Source organism: Astyanax mexicanus, chromosome 2, assembly GCF_023375975.1.
Source record: "Astyanax mexicanus isolate ESR-SI-001 chromosome 2, AstMex3_surface, whole genome shotgun sequence".
Lineage (NCBI taxonomy): Eukaryota > Metazoa > Chordata > Actinopteri > Characiformes > Acestrorhamphidae > Astyanax > Astyanax mexicanus.
Window position 1 is genome coordinate 7,007,949 of NC_064409.1, and position 19,821 is coordinate 7,027,769.

General features: G+C 38.4%; 1 protein-coding gene across 7 annotated transcripts in view; it reads right to left on the reverse strand.

The window, feature by feature from the left end:
• Positions 1-1,130: 1,130 nt before the first annotated feature.
• Positions 1,131-19,821, reverse strand: part of sbf1 (SET binding factor 1) — an 85,132-nt gene continuing 66,441 nt past the window's right edge. For 4 of the 7 annotated variants that reach the window (XM_022671857.2, XM_022671862.2, XM_022671860.2 and 1 more), the window contains 19 exons: positions 19,438-19,613; positions 18,192-18,328; positions 17,342-17,549; positions 16,471-16,667; positions 16,115-16,252; positions 14,997-15,092; positions 13,759-13,833; positions 12,189-12,361; positions 11,594-11,770; positions 10,417-10,518; positions 10,139-10,324; positions 8,900-9,026; positions 8,587-8,717; positions 8,240-8,485; positions 7,198-7,305; positions 6,904-7,109; positions 6,197-6,284; positions 5,939-6,070; positions 1,131-4,577 (listed from right to left, as the gene is read on the reverse strand). In XM_022671857.2, coding sequence (XP_022527578.2) covers positions 4,479-4,577; positions 5,939-6,070; positions 6,197-6,284; positions 6,904-7,109; positions 7,198-7,305; positions 8,240-8,485; positions 8,587-8,717; positions 8,900-9,026; positions 10,139-10,324; positions 10,417-10,518; positions 11,594-11,770; positions 12,189-12,361; positions 13,759-13,833; positions 14,997-15,092; positions 16,115-16,252; positions 16,471-16,667; positions 17,342-17,549; positions 18,192-18,328; positions 19,438-19,613 — 2,802 coding nt within the window. In that variant the 3' untranslated portion in view covers positions 1,131-4,478. The remainder of the gene's footprint in view (positions 4,578-5,938; positions 6,071-6,196; positions 6,285-6,903; positions 7,110-7,197; positions 7,306-8,239; positions 8,486-8,586; positions 8,718-8,899; positions 9,027-10,138; positions 10,325-10,416; positions 10,519-11,593; positions 11,771-12,188; positions 12,362-13,758; positions 13,834-14,996; positions 15,093-16,114; positions 16,253-16,470; positions 16,668-17,341; positions 17,550-18,191; positions 18,329-19,437; positions 19,614-19,821) is intronic. The other 3 variants (XM_022671865.2, XM_022671863.2, XM_022671861.2) reach the window with 2 other exon arrangements.

Here is a 19,821-nt window from a genome sequence, read left to right on the forward strand (position 1 = left end):
TGAGTATAATAATACAAGATTATAGCTAGAACACAATTTTAAATAAGTGCCCTGAAACACTTGGATGGTTTTCATAGTCTAAACTCGCTGGAATAATGAAAAAAGATATTTATTAGTTAAATGGAGCCATCTTTCAAGCATTCAAATATAAGTAGGATGTGCAAAATTAAATCATTATTTTATTTCAACCAAACACTTAAAGAATGGTTTATAGGTAGGGCAGAAAATCATTAATTGACAAAGTGTTTAAAAATAACTTAAGAGAGTTAACCCATACATCTCTGGAAAAAAATGAGTTTACCAAACTAAAAACCTCTGGAATATAATCAAGAGGAAGATGGATGATCACAAGCCATCAAACCAAACTGAACTGCTTGAATTTTTGAAGCAGGAGTGGCATACATTTATCCAAAAGCAGTGTGTAAGACTGGTGGAGGAGAATACACCAGGATGCATGAAAACTGTGATTAAAAACCAGGGTTATTCCACCAAATATTGATTTCACTTTATGAATATGAACTTTTTTTTTTTGCATTATTTGATGTCTGAAAGCTCTGCATCTTTTTTGTTATTTCAGCCATTTCTGATTTTCTGCAAATAAATGCTCTAAACGACAATATTTTTATTTGGAATTTGGAAAAAATGTCTGTAGTTAATTGAATAAAACAACAATGTTCATTTTACTCAAACCAGAGAAACTGATTCAGAAACTGAAGTGGTCTCAATTTTTTCCAGAGCTCTATTACGTTTTTACGATATAGAAAAATCAATTAAATAAAAGATATGGAATTGCAGTTGCTTTGTTATTGAATTATATGGAGATGGGCGGAGCATCACATAATACTGCAACCAGTCAGCAGGAGCACTAGTGGAGAACTGTGGTGGTTTTACTTTCGAGAGACGCTGCGCTGTCCATTCTATTCTACAGACAGTAGAGTGAACCAACAGAAATGTTACAAAAAATAAAGTATTTTTCTGTTGACTTCCTCTGAAAAGCTGCAATTTTGAAGATTTGATTTTGAATAATCAATCAATCAATAATCAAACTTATATAAATAAAAAAGTTCTTTCTTTGACTTCAAAATAAAAGTAAAGCGAACAATCAACAACAATCAACTCAGGAGACAATGAAACCCACAGTGTTTTTCTTTTAATCCTAAAAAATATATTACACGAATGACAACAGAACCCGGCTCAGAAAAAAATCTATTAAAAAAAGGGGAACATAAAAATAAATAATAAAAAGGTTACAGTTTTGCTCTGAAGAATATTCTGAAAGCTGGATTATCATCTATAGCAGTGATAGATCTGCTGTTTGAGTGCGAGTGTGAGTGAATGGGCTCTCCAAGAGCAAAAAAAACATCTGCTCTGATTATTCTCACGCCAGACAGTATACTCCTCCACAACTCAAGAGACTCGTACTGGGAGAGGACAACCATGTTAGAAAAAATGAGCATTGAGGATTTATTTGAGTCATATCTGAAATTTTCCCCCCAAGAAAAAAAATCATAAGTCATTAGTCACGTTAATGCAGAAAACAAAACAAAAAAAACAAAACAATGGCACATATTGGAATTACTAATCGAAAAAAGTTAAGTGGTGCTTTGAGGACTGTCATATTCGGGAGACAAAGTTAAATAAATTACTAACAAACATATAAATCTGAATATTATATACAAAAGGGAGTTATCAGAACAAAAAAAAAAATCTACAATTCAAATTTTATGTTCAACAAGACAGCGGTATTACCCTATTTTACAGTGTGTGTATGCATGTGTGTGTGTATATATTTATATATGTATATTTGTGTTAGTTTTTGTATCCAGAATCACAAAGCAGGTTGAGGGGGGTGGGGGGGGGTGGTAATAAAAAATAAACAGGGGGTAACAATGACCATTCTTTGCATCGATGCATCTTTACCAGCTAAAGTCCAGCTAAATAGACTCTCTCTCTCTCTCTTTTTTCTCTCTAAAGGAATAAAAGGAATGATATAACTCCTCTATGTACAGGATTCAAAACAGAAGGTAACAGACTCTAGCTAAAACACTGCTTCTGACAATGATGGGGCCTGGTGACCGCAGACTGGCTGTACTGGACACTGAGCTTCATCCAAACATCCACGGATACAAGCTTAGCAAGGTTATACTTTTGATGAGAAATTGATTGAGACATTAATTGAGGATGCACTAAAAAAGTAGATAAATAGACGTGGAAAGAAATGGAAAGGCCAGAAAATTGTAAACCAATTTAAAATGAAACCATCAGAATGATTATCTGAACTACCGTATTTCTTTGCACTATAGGACGCACTTAAAATCCTTTAATTTTCCCCAAAAATCAAAAGTTTGCCTTAAAATCTGGTGCACTTTATGTATTAATTTTACCAGTCAGGTTGTACGAAGCAGTAAAGCCACTCCACTGAATGACAGCATTATGCAGGAGTTATTTCCTCGTTCAACGGTGAGTATTATCAGCCTGTAGCCAGCTACTAAACCCCGGCTAGCACTGCTGGAACAGTATTAGCATTACCCGCTAAGCGTGCTTAGAGCTAGCTCATTTGCCGATTAGAGGCTAGTATATCGGACTGCAGTCTGTGTGTCTCCTCTGTTAAAACAAGATACATGGGACGAACTGGTAGCTAATGTCGCCTTGGCTTGCCAGAACACTCAGGGTTCCTTAGAGTAGTGCTGTCGGGTGTCATTTACGTCCCGCTAGCAGTTAGCCGCTAACGCTAATGCTTCAGCCTTAGTGCTGGAGCAATTTGTGAAGCTTAGCTTACTCTAAATAAACAGAAACGCTTTACTCACCCAAATAAACAGTTTTCAAGAAATGTGTAGACTAACATCAATCGCTCGTTTGACTTTAAAAGAAAGCTTTTAAACTTTTTTTATTACAGTTTTGTTTAATAAGCTTAGCTTTACTTAACTTAGTTAGCTACCCCCCCACAACCACTACCCAGTGGTGAGACCTGCTGAATTAGAAGTTCCTTATAGTGTCTCTTACAATGCACCTTATAAGCCAGTGTGTCTTATGAATGAAAATAAGACCACACCAGAAAATAGACGTTCACTGACAGTGCGCCATATAGTGCGAAGAATACAGTACTTCATTTTTGCAAATACAATATATATATAAATATGGATATACGAGGCTCAATTGTCAAGACAGCCAGGTTGCCAGTCCCTGACCAGTGTAAACAGACGTGTTGAAACAGAGAGGCTCCCGACATCCCTATATCCATCTCCCCCTGTTTATATATGCATCTCTTTCTTTCTTTTTTTTTTTACTCCTCCTAAATCTCACGTTCATCTCATTTTCTGTGCATAATTTAATCATCACAACAAAATAAATCCCTCCTTTTCCTTCAGCATCCCTTAAATTCTCAAAGTGAACAGTGGTTCTGATCGTTGGTGTTTGAGAAACAGAAAATATTTAAGAATTTTGTACAGTTTTGCATGTAAACAGGCTAAAATGAGAACGTAATCTCCGGCTGGCATTCTGCTTAACTGATCTGAGAGGATAAATGAAATACTATAGCATACATTATGTCGGCAAATTGGAACGGCAAGGATTGATATTATTTTCATTTTTCACTGTACATGAAATCAGTAAACTGTTAAAAAAAAAAGTTATGACAAAAAAAAAAAAAAAAAAAAAGATCCTTCATGAACCGTTGAAAGGAAAGCCTGCGTGCTTTTTGTTTTGACAAGCATACGGCCTGTGTGTGAACCAGTTACAGAGTGGAGAATTAAACCATTATACCAGCCGATTAGCTGGCAGGGCAGTGGGCATGTGCTAAATAAGCTAAATAATGGCCTGATTGAAGATGTTCTGTATGTAGCTCACAAAGCTGACCAGCAAAACCAAAAGTAGTGACTTGGTGACAGTGTAGAGCTGAGCCTGTAAGACTGTAAGACTGTAAGGGAACTTTAGTAAGGGCAGGCAGATGCTTGGCTGTGGCTGTGGCTGTTTAATGGGCAGCTTCAGGCCCCTGCATAGCATTCATATAGTTGGCAGTATGTTAAAGAAGGGAAGGGAAGGGAAGGTGGCAGGGAGCTTAGCCGTAGCTGGACATGCCGGTGCCTCGCGTTTAACTTTGACTTGTAAGTTAAAAGTTGTAAGACGCAGATCCACAAGACCCAACAAAGGGCGACATCATGCCTCGTATCCACAGAGCACAACAGACGGAGCTGAATAGTGGTTAGACTACTAACGAATGTCTCTGAAGGGATTCTTAGATATTTTTTCTTCCTTTTTTAAACTTTTTTTTAAAACAAAAACACTGAAATGTGGTGAGGTGCAACATTTTTTTTCTTCCAAAGATCAATACCGCCAACACAGAACGGAGGCCCACACTCATTCTCCCTCTCTGCTGGGGGAGCTCTGTCATTGGCTGAGAGCCATGTCCATCAGGAGCCCAGCAGATTTCCTTTCAATATTAATAAAGTCTCTCAAAAGTTCCTCCTCTGCTTCTCTCTCTACGCGTCTGATAGGCAACTCTGAATACTGTCCATCCACAGCTGTGCGTTCTGGCTGTCCTGCGCACAAAAGTTGTACACTCGTTTGGTCGTTTTCAGCTGGGGGAAAAAAAAGAAAAAGAGACAAGATACAGTCAATTAACATCAGCTAAACTGGCAACACACACCAAAGATAATTTAAGTCAAGTATGTTAGTTTTATTGTCAATACAGAAGTAGTTTTAATGTACAGGACATAGAGAGGGGATTAAAATTACGTCAAATCTCAAACCCAAAAGTTACAGGAAGTACAGAAAATAAGATTATAAATACAAAAGAAAGGGAGACTCTATATGTACAACACAACAAGGACACAGACATAGACCTACATAAGACAAAAGACACAAGACAATAGTGCAATCGTGCTGGGGAGGTAATTAAAGAGGAAATGACAGTACCAATATAAACAGAACCTTTACAACAGTAGTGCAAATATACAGGTATAAAGAGGAACAGTGAATGAGTGTGTAAAGTTATTTAAAAGTTTTTTAATTTAGTTTGGAAACAGAAGTAAAGGGTAATTCTACCCTTCACTGTAAAAAGTTATTAAACGTGGTTTAATTTGAATTGACAGCAGACAAACATTTTCTATGTAAAGGTGGCAAAAAAATGCATTTACCTCTTTTTAGGTATTTTAGGTTGCTCCGTAATGTACAAATATCATAGTACATACATTACCTGTCAAAAGTTTGGACACACCTCTTCTCATTCAATTTTTACCTTTTCAATATAATATTAAAGACTATTTTAAAGCTATAGAGGAACACATGCAAAAAAGTGTAATTCTTTATGTGTCCCCTAATTGATTTTTCCATAGGAAATAGAGAAAAACATTGAGAACTGGACACTGGTGTGTCCAGAATTAGGACTGGTACTGTATGTAACTGTTGTCATAAGCCTTATTCTCCTAAAATGGTCTGTGTATTTTACTGGGTTGCAGATTTATTTGGTAAAAAGCTTTTACTAGGTTTCTAGATGTTAATATAATGGATGGGTAATATTATGGATAAAGACTGTGATGTAACAGTTTTGGAGATTTGAAACTGGCTTGCTTTACAGTCCTGTTTTGGTTATGCTGGATTTTCATTCCTCCAGTGAAGAGATAACATTGTTTTAAAATTTCCAATATGCATCTTACATGTAACAAACTCTCCTTCTCCAACTAGATCAAGGTTTTACATTCTAAATTTTAAAGATATTTTTAAATCTAAAGATATTTTTGTTTTTATAAACCATATAACAATCATACCACAATTTCTTTGTCATCAGGCAGTGTGTTTGTAATAATTGTACTAAACAGATTTGCATTTTTAATTACTTTATTTTCTTTATTTATTTATCTTGCTCACTGGAATATATAGAAATTTGTGGAATTTCTAGTTAAGCCCAACCACCCAAATCAAGATAACCTAAAGTACTTACATCAAAGAAGGCTTTCTCCTCTATGTTTTTAGGGGCTCCCATTGTGGGCGTGCCTGGAATGACAGATTCCACCTCAGCCAGCTCGATGACACCCTTGCATTCTTTATCCTGCCTCGTGTCGTAGTATCTCAACTGAGCAGAGACGATGAAAAGCAAGGAGGAGGACAGAGAGATTTTAAATTGTTAAATAATTGCAACAATCAGAATGTCAGAAATAATCAGAAATATTTAGATATGAAAGTCTTATAATTCATGCACCTGGTGTTTGGTCTTGTCCAACACAAACCAACGTGGTTTCCAAGGTTTCAGCAGCGCTCCTTTCTTGTATAAGATTCCCTCAAAGCTCCTGATGGAACAGCACAAATAAAAAAAAGAGATTAAAATATTGCGGGAATAAAAGAGGACTTTAGAACAAAGTTAACTTTCTTTCTTTTTCTTTTTTTTTAATAATAATATTTTTTTACAAGTATGTAAGGTTTATATATATATATTTTTTTAGACATAGGAAGAACATGGATGAGTGCAGACAAAACTCCAAATAATATAAACACGGTCTCACACAAAAACAACAAAAAAACAACTATATTGTGATTTTGCCACGCTGTCAACTAATTGCCTAATACTAACTAATACTAAGTCCTAAAGGGCTGATCTATTGGCATCCCACACCAAAACAACACAGGACGCTCGGAGGAAAGCGCAGCGACTCGGTTCTGATACATCAGCTCACAGATGCCTTGTGCTGATTAATATCAACCTGTGGAGTGATGTGGGAAGAGCGCTATCAACCCACCCAGAGAGAGCAAGGCCAATTGTGCTCTCTCAAGGCTCCGGCAGCTGATGGCAAGCTGCATGAACAGGATTTGCACCGGCCATCTCTTCCTGATCATAGTGGCAGCGCTTCTAAGGATCGGTAGATACCATCCCTCTCTTCTCCTGGTTGAGTCTGGGAGGTCAGTACATACCTGTTCTCGCTCTCCGTGCTCTGGAACTGGGAGTAGAGCGTGCTGGTACTGGGTCGGCCGGCTGCAGGCGTGGAGGTGGCATTGGCCTCACAGTCCAGAGCTAGATTAATGGAGGAGCCCACGCCGCTTTCCTGCAGGTACATGCCCTGAGAGCGCCTCTGGTGGATCAGGTTGGACGACATCAGGAGAGAGCTGGAGAAGGAGTGCTGTGGAGAGAGTGAGAGCAGGGTTAAATCAGAGAGATTTTTTGGGAAGAAAATCGCTTTAGAAGGAGGAGTTTGTGGGAATCTTTACCCGGCTCTCCAGTTTGGTCTCAGTGCGCTGGGTCATCTTGATCTTGTCCCAGGTGTCCTTCCACTTGTCGGAGACGTGTCCCAGCTCGGCCTCAAGGGTCTGAACATCCTAAAAGCAGCACAAACATGGGACACGATTGAGTACTGAATAGAATATACTATACTGAATATACTAGTATATTATTTGTCTAGAAAACAAGTCTGGGAGCAGGTAGTATGTTCTTGGGGTGTAGAAAAACATGATAAGGAGTATGAACTTTTGTGCAGCGCGGCTCTGAGACCGGGGTTGTGAAAAAGCTGAGCTAAAGACAGGGTTCATACACCTTTATCAAGGTAAAATTCCAGGACCTTTAAGGCACATTTTCACGTTTTTCCAGCACCTTTCAGCTGTGGTAAATTAATGATGAAGCTGATATCTCAAAACTGCAATTCAGCGATAATCAATATATCGCAAATCTATTCTCCACACTTCACAGCGACTATGCTTCTGAGGAAAAAAATACTTCTAAGTAAACAGCAGGAATTATTGATTATTTGTGTCAGTTTCACATAATTTAAATACAAATTTTCTTTACCGCATGTTTATCCTATTCATTTGATTGAGCAGTTACTGTAGTATGTCTTTTTTAAGCGAACTTAAAAACTAGTCAGACAGTTATTTATTGTAAAGGAAATGTGAATTCCAGCACTTTCCAGGCCTGGAAATCAAGTTAAATCATGTTAAATGTTAAATTTAAGCATTTTCTTGGATTTCAAGCACCCGTACGAACCCTGTAAACAAAAGACTAACAAGCAGGCCAGGAGGACCTTAGTTAAGGTTATGCTCTTTGGGGAGAATCTTTCTGTCAAACAAAATTATATTACAACAATCAGCAGTCACTCCTCTAGAACCCTGAAGGACCATGGGAAACAAGATGGGGCTTTTTTTTTTCTTTTTTTTTTTTTTGGAAAAATAAAAAATATTTTTTTGGAAAAAAAAAAAAAAAAAAAAAAGAAATAATGCATTATAAATGCCATATTAGTCTACTTCTAGTGATACCAACCTGCAGCAGTTTAGTGATGGCGTCTGGAAGAACTTTACTCAGGCTGTCGTAGCACGGCCAGACCGCACGCCGCTGTGATTTGGGGGCTGCTCCCGTCTCAGGTCTGTCAGCTGCTGCTTCTTCTGTGGGCCCCTCAGGCCGTCCCCGCACCAGCTCCCAGTCGAAGGACGGCCCCTCTGACAGCGTCTCTTCCGTGTAGAAGTCCCACACCTTCAGATTGGAGACGAAGCTGTAGGGTTTTAGAACCTGAAACAAAACACAAGAACAGAGAAACAGAAATTGTGGTTTGTTCTCTAAGTCTGGACCCTTCAAATATGATCTAGCTCAATTAATAACCTAATAATTACCTCCTCCTCCTCTGGTGAGAACATGTAGTTGTAGAAGATGGGGGTCTTTTTGTGCAGGCGGTCGATATAATCCCACACAGACTTGCAGACCTGAGGGGTTCTCCTGTCTCCCTTCTCCTCATACAGGACCCCTGTAAAAGACGTCACAGCTTAATCATCTCCTGTTTTGCGTAATCAAGGAAACAAATCTTAATCTACCGAAGACAGGGTGGTTTTGTTATCCACTACACTAAGAACTTGTTTACCAACTTCATTCACAAAAGTGCAGCAAGCCACCAAGTTCCTCTTCCTCTTGACTCATACTGTGACTCACCCAGCTCAATGCGTTCATAGTCAGAGTCCAGCAGGAACGTCCGGAAGCGGTTGGACACATAATGATAGGCCAGGAACTTCAGGTAGTACTGGCTGAACTCGAACTCCATAGGGAACTGAAGATGGATCTGTTTAAAGAGAGGAACACAGGATTCATTACAAGGAAACATGTATGTATGCATGTATAAATACACTATTAACCTATTTTTCGCAATATATGGTGCACTTAAAATTCTTTAATTTCCCCCCCCCCAAAAAAAAAAATCATATCAGCTTTATATATCGACCATCGGCCAATAGTGCTCTCTAAATTTTGGCATTGGCTATTAAAAAACAATATTGGTTTATCACTATTATATACAGCTCTGAAAAAAAATTTAGAGACCACTTTACTTTTTGAATTAGTTTCTCTGGTTTTGCTATTTATAGATATATGTATGAGTAAAATTAACATTGTTGTTTTATTCTATAAACTACAGACAACATTTCTCCCAAATTCCAAATAAAAATATCTCATTTAGAGCATGTATTTGCAGAAAATGAGAAATGGCTGAAATAACAAAAAAGATGCAGAGCTTTAATACCTCAAATAATGCAAAGAAAACAAGTTCATATTCATAAAGTATTAAGAGTTTAGAAATCAATCTTTGGTGGAATAACACAGTTTTCATGCATCTTGGCATCATGTTCTCCTCCACCAGTCTTACACACTGCTTTTGGATAACTTTATGCTGCTTTACTCCTGGTGCAAGAATTCAAGCAGTTCATCTTGGTTTGATGGCTTGTGATCATCCATCTTCCTCTTGATTTTTTTCCATAGGTTTTCAATTTGGTAAAATCAAAAAACTTTCCAGAGCTATATATACTTGCTAGCTTCCAGGAAGCTCAGATCATACCTGTCCCTTCTCATTCCCAAGAAATCTTACGTCATATTTTCAGTATTTTTAATTGTGACGATACAAAATACTACTGGAGAAGAACAATAAAATTTATGTATTCTGTATTCTCAATAATAACAACATGTAAATGGCTTTACTGCTGTAATAAAATCCTCATAAATGTGTCAAAACAAAGCAACATGTGATAAGGAACCAGACGTTAGTTAAATAGTGGAGGAAATGGATACACATATGGGAAAACGAGAGACTCACAGTGAATCACTCCTCTTATCTAAAAACAATTATTTCTCACATATGCTGTTATCATGAACGCACAGAAACGCACGTCTCTTCTCACACACCTGGTGCACGCAGTCTAGGAACTGGAGGAAGACGGGTGTGAAGCCGCTGCTTTGGCTGGTGAGCGTCTGGGCACCGCGGTGACTGAAGCGATGGCCAAAGGAGAGCCACTCTTTCTCCACCAGCAGCCGGAAGCCGTCGAACGTCCGATAGTACGGGTCTGACAGCAGCTGCACCAGCGACACCACCTAAACACAAGAGAGGAACTTCAGAGCTGGAACAGTCCCACAGCATGACCACAGCAGCAGCAACACAATGAATAAACCAGGAGGAGCAGTACCTGCGTTGTGACATCCCAACCATCCTCCAGGCTGACCATAACTGAGGACCCACTGTCCAACAGCTCCACCACCAGAACAGAGACCTGCAGAACCCTGTGTAGCTGCAATACACACAGGAATAAACATGATTACATGAATAATACATAAATTCTATCAGTCCAAACTAGGTATTAAGGAGCAGTAAAGCCACTCCGCTGAAGTACAGAGTTATACAGGAGTTTCAGTTTTGTTCTCCGGGTTTGAGACTGTGACAGTATTACCATTAGCTGCCAACCGAGCTAGGTGCTAGGTCTTTCACCGTTCAGAGGTGATTATATCGGCCTGTAGCCTGCTGCTAATCCCGGCTAGCACTGCTGGAGCAGCGCTAGCATTACCCGCAAACTGTTCTAAGCACTAGGTCTTCTGACATTAAGAGGCGAGTATATCAGACTGTAGCCTGATCCTAAACCCGGCTAGCACTGCTGGAGCAGCATTAGCTTTATCTGCTAACATCACTTATCGCTAGCTCTTTTGCCATTTAGAGGCAAGTATATCAGACTGTAGCCTGTTGCTAACCCTGGATAGTACATGTTTACTGTGTTAAAACAAGTTGCATACTACATGGTTATCTACTAATACTGCTGCGCCCAGCCTTAGTGAAAATCTTGAAATCTAAGCTTACTGTAAATAAACAGAAACGCTTTACTCACCCAAATAAACAGGTTTTCAGGAGAGAAATCTGTGTAGATTAATAGCCAGTGCTTGTCTGACTAACAGAATTTTTTATTTTTTTTGCTTAGCTTTATTCCCCTACCACCCAGCAACAAGTCCTGCTGAGTTAGATAGTGCGCCTTATAATCTGGTGCACCTTATAGTGTGTAAAATATGCATTATTAAGTTATTAATATAATTTAAATATAATTATATTTAATATAATTTTAAGTTAAATTAACTAAATGTTAAAAGTATACATTATTTTATGTACCTTCACAAATTAAGAAATGTACATCTAACCAATGCATATATCTGTTTATGAAAGATCAACTGAATTTAATTGATTTATATAGTAATTGTTGAAAGGGTTTAATTATAGAGACAGCGCAGCTCAAACTACGTTTTTGTAGGGTCTCAAAAATGCTTAAAATTAAAATACTTAATAAGACCAAACAAGTGTGTGTGTGTGTGTGTGTGTTTTACCAGGTTCATCCACTCAGACTCCTCCAGGCAGCGGTGGAATGACATGTTGGGTTCAGCGGAGGGAGAGGAAGGTACACAGGCCTTCATCAACTTCTTAAAGCTGTTCTTCACCTGCCGCACATCACACACTTCAATAGGCACCACCTCCCACTGCTGGAATGAGTCCTGCTTTCCTCCCTGCACATAAAAAACATAGATACTTACAGAAATGAAGGTTAACTGAACAATCAAATTAAAATTAAAACAAAAACTGCAACACAGCAACAACAGATACATTTGACTGCTTGACATATAGTAAGAAAAACTTTTTTGTTTTGACTTTTGTCTAGTGATTAGAAACTTTGGACACAATTTAAAGATTAAAATTATGTTTGCTAAAATTATGCATGTTAAATATTTTTTGGCAGCAATATCACCACAGATGTGTTTCTAAATTAAATGAACAAAACAATTTATTTTTCACAATATTTCAATTAAATATTTTATGACATATTAATATACCTGACTACCTTATTTAACATTTCCTTACAGGAATATCAATAAAAAAAATGAATGAATGTTCTATAGAATGTTTGATGATATGATTTTCATGCACCTTGAGCTGTGACTTGTCTCCGATGATGTAGAGGTATGCACGCTGCTGCCGGAGGAAGTAGGGTTCAGCCGGACCCCCGTTGGCTTGGGGGGACTCTTTTCCTGCCAGCCGGTTGCCTACATCTGGATTGTAGGCACTGAGACGCCCACTGCCCCGAATGCTGCCCCACTTCCCTGAATTACACACACACACAGAGCCGACACACTGTTAACTGACGTGGACTGAACTCCCAGTTTAGACTGAGGTGAGCATTGTAAAGGATTATAGAGATGATATCTACTGTACAGAGTGAGTCAAAGCCAGGAACTACCAATGTAGAATTTTTAGTTTTATAAGGGATGTCCCGATCCGATAATGTGATTGGAAATAGGCTAGGGCTGCACGATTTTTTTCACAGAATATTGCGATTGCGATAAAAATTTTGGTTATTTTTAATCCATTAAACCCTAAAACACTGGTTTTATTAGTGGTTAACATATCTATCAAATATTATTAGAAACTTCTTTCTTTCCACATAATATATTTCCAGGGTTCTCAGATTAAATGCAGCTGTCAGTTTTATTTTAAAATTTCAAGGAACAACAAATATATACCGCACATACATTTGCAGGCTATTGGCTAATTCAAATCGAAGCTCCTGTGATTGAAAAATTGTGTCCATTTAAATAAAAAAAAAATCTATTTAAAAAAAGAGTAAAAAAAAAAAACAAAAAAATCGTTCGGCCCCTAAATTAGGGCAGATCACGTATATTTTTCAAAGGATCGGAATAGGGAAGAAAACATCGGATCACTGATTTATATCAACTATACAAGTAAGTAATGGCATTTAAAAAAAAAATCACAACCCTAATTAGGATTAGTCCAGAATTGTTGTTGTGTGACATTTAGCTTATTTAAAAAAAAAAGATTAATATTTAAATAAATATAATTTATATGGCCATTTAGTATTTGTTTAATTTGTGAAAAAATTGGCTGTTTTGATACTGTTGTTTCAATAACAATTAAAATATATTTAAAAAACCTTTGGAACAACTTGGATGTGTTCTTTCTTCTTTCTTTTTTTTTATTTTTTATTCTGCAGCATTGCCAAGGTATAGGAACGGGACTCTGAATCGACAGATACTCAAAATCAAATGACACAGACTGATCAGGACATCCCTAAAATTTATAAACAATTGTCAAGGAACGCATGACGTTTGACTCACTCTGGACATTATTATGGTAGTATTGGCTGAGTTCATTTTAATGCAATCATAGCTTATCAAGAAATAAATCAAACACATACAGCATGTCAGACAACAAAGCTATGTCAGAATTTGGTGGGTGACATGCAAAGAGATGCCAGGCTAGAAAAACAAAACAGGGAAAGTCAATAACGAACACATACATACATACATACATACAGACACACACACACATATATATACAAACTGGTCAAAGAGAAAGTTAGCCCTGGAAAAAGAACAGCGACGCCGGGCAGGCGCCAGCTCAGACAGGCTGACATCACTGTTAAAAAGACCTTATTGGTTAGATTGGAGAGCATGTGGTGGGGGGGCGGGCTCTACTGTACCTCTGGGTGAGCTGCGGGCCTTGCCTGAAACTTTAGGCTGAGAGAGGGAGATGACCCTTGCCCTCTGACCCAGCGCTAGGGTCAGAGAACACAGAGAGACCCATTACCGTCAGCACAAAGACTAGAGCATGTATTCTATGCTACGCTATGCTAAACTACTATGCTATGCTATGCTATGCTACAACTACTCTGCTAGCACTACTACACTACTAGCAAAGACAACCAATATTAGCCTATTGTTTACTGTAATGTTCACTGTGAACTCTCTCCCCTCGCTGAACTTAAAAGAAAACATCTGATGGGTAGTGCTGGGCGGTATGACCAAAAATGTATATCACGTTTTTTTTTTTTTGGCAAGATGCGGACAATTTCACAGTATAGCACAGATTTTTTTAAATTATTTATTTATAGTTTTTTACATGACTGGGCTTTAATATATATATTTTTGACATGCTGTACTATTTGGAGTAGATTTAATATCAAACATTAAGGCTTAAAATTAAGGCTTTCATTACTTTGTCCCACAAAATTACACAATATATATATATATATAAACCAGAGATATGTCAACAACTTCAACACGGCTTCCTTTTAAAAACTAAATATATTTCAAAAAAGCTCCATGAACATTATAAATGGACCCTAAAATTCTCAAAATGTAAGTATTCAAAGAGAAATTTCTTAAAAGCACATAAGCAGCTGTTTAATCAGTTTATCACAATTCCTTTTTTTCTCCAGTTAACAAACAGATTCAGATCAGTGTGTATTTATATTATCCTCACCGTATGAATATATTTAAAAGGCCTATAGTTACTCATATTGCAAGGAGCAGCAGAAGAAGCTCCAGTAGTTCTGTTCTCATGTTTCTCCAGGCAGCACAGTGTGTAGCTCCACAGAACTGAACTGAACTAAAGTGTATTGCCTGTTATGCTAACTGGCTAGCATTAGCTAGCAAGCTCTTCTCTGCAGTGCCTCTAGTGGTGAGGCGATATGTGGAAAAATGCATACCGGTTCTAAATTTCCCTCAGGTGTACCATATGAACCAGTATACCACCCAGCACTACTGATGGGTATTGTATTGTATTTTTTTTAATGAGAGATTCCATATTAGAAACATTAGAAAGGAAATATGTCCTCAGGAAAAGGAATATTTAGGAAAGACTGTATCCAATGCTGGATTGGATAGTACAGAAAGAATGCCCATCTCTCAAACAGACACAGACTAACAGCTCTCTCACCTCCTCGACTGAAGGTTCCAGGTACATCCTCTTTAGTGCCCATTACTTGCTTCATTAGAGCTCCAATTTTAGGCTGCCTTAGTTTGTCTGATGAGTCTAAAGCACAAAACCAGGCAGAAAACCAGTCAGATGAAGAAAACAAGGATTTACAGGATTTGGGGGCACTTTTTTAAACTACAGAAGGTTTGCTCTGGTAGGTCCTGTGAGGATTGTTGGAGATTTCAAAGTCCACTGAAGCGGTTTCAACTTGTACATTATTTTCCAGACAGTGGATTGGCTGATAAATCCATTTTAAATCCATTCTTAAACTTATCTGCATCTACAACCTTCTTTTCTTCATGGTGATCCACTTAATTCAACTCAATTCAACTATCAAGAGCAAACCAAACTAATATCTGAGGTCTACTTAAGACAGTCTCCTCCAACATCTTCTCTAACAATGATTTAATAATTTGCAGGCGAAGTGGTGCACCCAAGTTTGGGCATTTTAAGTGTAGGATATATACCCCATTTTTTGCACTATAAGGCGAAAAAATTGTCAGTATAGGAATAATGTATGAATTTTAGTATTATCAGCCTGTAGCCGTCTGCTATCCTCTGCTAGCACTGCTGGAGCTGCATTTGCGTTAGCCTCTAACTGTGCTAGCTCTTTTGTCATTCAGAGATGACGAACCACAAGCTAATATCACTAGCGGTTAGCTGCTAATTCTAATGCTCCAGCCTTAGTGCTGGAGAAATTTGCGAATGTAAGCTTACTGTAAACAAATGGAAGCACTTTACTCCCCCAAATAAACAGTTTTCAGGAGATAAATCTGTGTAGATTAATATTCAGCGCTCGTTTGACTTAAAAAGCAAAGTCTTCATTTATTACAGTTTTGTTTACTTAGCTTAGCTTTACTTAACATGTACAGATGTACATGTAAGTAAACACGTATCTGCAACACAGTGACACACATGCATAAAACAAAACAAAGCTAAAACTGCATGAATATCTAAGTAACTGTTTTAAGGTGGACTGAGTTACATAAAACGTTGACATAGCTTTGCTCTGAAACAGTTTGTCACAGGTCAGTCTCAGCCACCATCAAAATTTAAAAGTGTTTAATTATGAATCTGACCTGAGGCGCTCATGTGTGTGGACGTGAAGCCACTCAGGGTGTTTCTGCCACTGGCCTCGCTGTAGGAGGGCATGGAGCTGATGATGGCCTGCAGGTACTTCTCCTGCTCCAGACTTGTGGAGTCAGCCTGGGACGGACCTGAAAATCACACACACGCATACACACAGACACACTCAACTATCAGATAAACCCGATTTCCATTTCTGTATTTTGTTCAATCTAATGACGGCAAACATTACAAATCTAATGAGAATTTTGTGAGAGTGTGGAACTGAAGTATAGCTTCAGCTAAAGGGTTAAATTCTTCTTTTAACACTGCACTATATCATGTGACTGGTCATGACTGTCATTCTTACCTGCGGTAGGGGCATTGGGGGACTTGAAGAAGCCCACCACTCCCTTGGCGTGCAGGCCAGCGGAGCGCAGCAGCACAGCTTTTGTGCGTGAGTTCCTCCAGCACACCACAGGAAAGCGGTTCTGCCGGTAGCAGCGGCAGATACGCTGGATGGTGGCGTCTGGAATACTCTGTGGCACAATCAGCAGACCCGGGTAACTGTGGGAAAGAGAGAGGGTTAAAAACACACATACAAACAAAGAGATGGATGACATAGTAGATGTATAATGGGAAATGAGAACAGTGTAATTTTTTCTTTTGCTAAAAACAGTATAAAAAAAAAGAAAAGAAAAAAATTTGTACCCTGTGATATTTAGGGGTGGGTGATATTTAAAAATGTTGGCGATATTACTGTGCACGATACAATAAGTTGGCAAGTCTGTAAAGGTGGTCAATCAGCCGAAAAATAGAATGATATTTCATATTTGAACATTTTAAAATACAAGAAAAATTATGCATAACAAGCAAAGGACAAAGTAGAATACACTAACATACATCTGACAAACTATTAATAGGGTTTAATATATATATAAAAAAAAAAAAAACCTTCCGATGTGAAAAGCTCTGCCCTATTCACCATACCCACGACACATTATGATAGGATAATCAAGTAATTAACCATAATAATATATTACTTAGTCCATTTTGATAACAGATAGTTCAGAGTGAAGCGTTTAACAGAGATTAGCTTAAGGATATGAAATCCCAGTACCAGTTAAAACCAATGCTTATTTAAAAAGTTGTGATCCCCTAAGAACTCACAGAACTGTCTTTACAACCTACACTATTACTTTTACTGAAAGGTTGTTTGTGAGCTGTTTGTGGGATCTCACCTCCTGCAGACGGTGTACATGCGGTTAACCGTGGAGATGCGGAAGGGTTCGTTCTTGGAGCGCGTCAGACTGTTACTGAGCGTGCCCAGGCCCAGCCGCTGGTAGTCACGGCAACAGGCCCGCTCCACCACGTTGCTCATGGTTTGGCGGTCAGATGATCGGATGGTGGAGGAAAGTGTGTGAGCACTCTGCTCCAGTTCTTCAGACACTGCTCAGACAGAAAAGCATGGTTAGAGCATACAATAATCAAACAGCAGTAGAGCAAAAACACAAAAATCAGTTCATGCTAAATTACATTAGATTTTACCTAAATAAAAATAAAAAATAAAAAAAGGAGAAAGTATGAGAAAAGACAACTGTTGACTGTTTTAGAGAGGTAATGTCCTATCCAGAAGGGATTGGTTTCTCAGGGGGTAATTTTCTCTTTTACGGGGGGTCCTCTGTGATTTTATTCCCATCCAGAACGACCATGTATGTGTTTTTTTCAGACATCTTCTGAGAAATTTACAGGCTGAATTACCTACTGTTTTTCGCTGAACTCTGTGGTTCTCCAGTAAAAGTTTCGTCACCTAGCGTTAAATATTTATCCACTGTTTCCATGGAGATCCAAGTAAAAACAACAGTGAGTGGAAATGGAGGAGCTACTGAACACGATCACATGTGACAGAGAAAGGCAAAAGACTCACTGGTCCTCCTGTTTTTTCAGTTGTGGAGTTTTATCACTTAGTAGAAGTGTGAAATATTTTTCAAAGACGTCACCCTGAGAAACTAATCCCGTCCGGATAGGGCTTAAGAAGGAAATTATTATAGGATGTATGTTTAATAGTGTAAGTATGTGTATGTGTGGCACCTGAGATCTCATCTTCATCCATTTCAGACTGCATGCTGCTCCGGTTCTCCCAAGTAGGAGGAGTGTACTTCTTCCGGGTGACATACTGCCGCCCAATGGTCCGCTTCGCGGTCTTCACCAGGTTTTTGGAGAGCGTTCTAAAAGAAATTGCAAAAAGAGTCATATTAACAGAAGAACAAAAGTTTCAATTTTCTATTGTTTTCCTGCTTTAAATAAAAAAAAGAATGTTAGCATGTTAAAATGAGAGATTTGTGACTATAACTCCTTTTTAAAGTAAAATTGATGTCCACATTTTCTAATTTTAGGCTTTGTAATTGTTATCCTAAAGGCCTGATGCCGAATTTCCGTGTGGATATATTCACACTGTGTGAGTTTTCTTCTCTGTAATAACCTGCCTTCTATATCACGTTGGGTCTCATTAGTTGCTCAATAAATCATCATCATAACGTAAATATAACTGGCAATTATAATGAAAGATAAATAAAGGGAGGACAACTGTTTTAATGTTGGCCTGCTTTCATAATAAAATAAATTATTACTAATGCAATATCCTAGTTACTGGGCGTCTTGTTGGTTGAATCTGTGGGGCGTCTGTGCTCTGTAATGTTGTGAATTGTCCTGTGTGACAGAATGATCTATATTTGTGGTTTTAAAGTGTTATTTTATGGACAGTATTGTTTTTTTTTCTTTACGGAACCTAAAAGAAAAAGGTAGAGAGTGTTAAATGGCGAGGGACCAGAACGGTCTCCGAGTAAAAGGATGAAGAGCAGGTCTGTGTCTGTCGTGACACCAGTTAGGTGCAGCCGTGGGGAATGTGTACAAGCTGCGTCACATTTTCCAGTGCTGAATAATTCAGAGCCAAAACTGTGCTGTGCCTCTTGTCCCTTCTCTCTCTCTCTCTCTCTCTCTCTCTTTCTCAGCCATGTAAGAGACACACAAGACAAGGCAATCTTAACCACATGATCTGGGCAGAAAACAGGCAGATGGACTTAGAAGAGGAAAGGCAAGGAAAAGAGGAGAGAAGACGTCTATAACACATGGTTAAAGAACCGTTAGGGATTTTATTTTCTGTACTAACTCATCTGATGATAGATTAGAGACAGTATTTTCTTATTGGAACTGTTTGGTATGCAAATGTCAGAAGATGAGAAGTTTGATCCATGGTGAAGCAGAAGCCATCTGTGCTTTTTTGCCTTAAAATTTGAGCCGGCCATCACTCAATAGTAGTCAATACACTGGCACTCACTTTAGAGATTGGTTCTTGTCCTTGGTCTTGTGCTCCACCACCAGCTTGGCCGACTGACCCACGGTGAAGGCGAAGGTGCCCTGTACGTGCTGAGGGTATCGGAGTTTGTGCATGTGTTTCCTAAACACCTCAGCCAGGTCTGAAGCCACCTCTTCATCAAACGCTATCTTCATCAGCTACAGAGACAGAGAGAGGATAGGAAAAGAGAGTGGAGGATAAGTCAGGGCTATGACACACAATGCATAATATTAAATACATATCACTACTGACACACAACAGAAACTTGTATTTCCATCGTTGCAGGTTTTTCATGTTTTGATAATGTGAATGTGGCAGTGGTTCTTTACATTGAGTAAATATTCCATGTACCAAAAAGAAATGCTC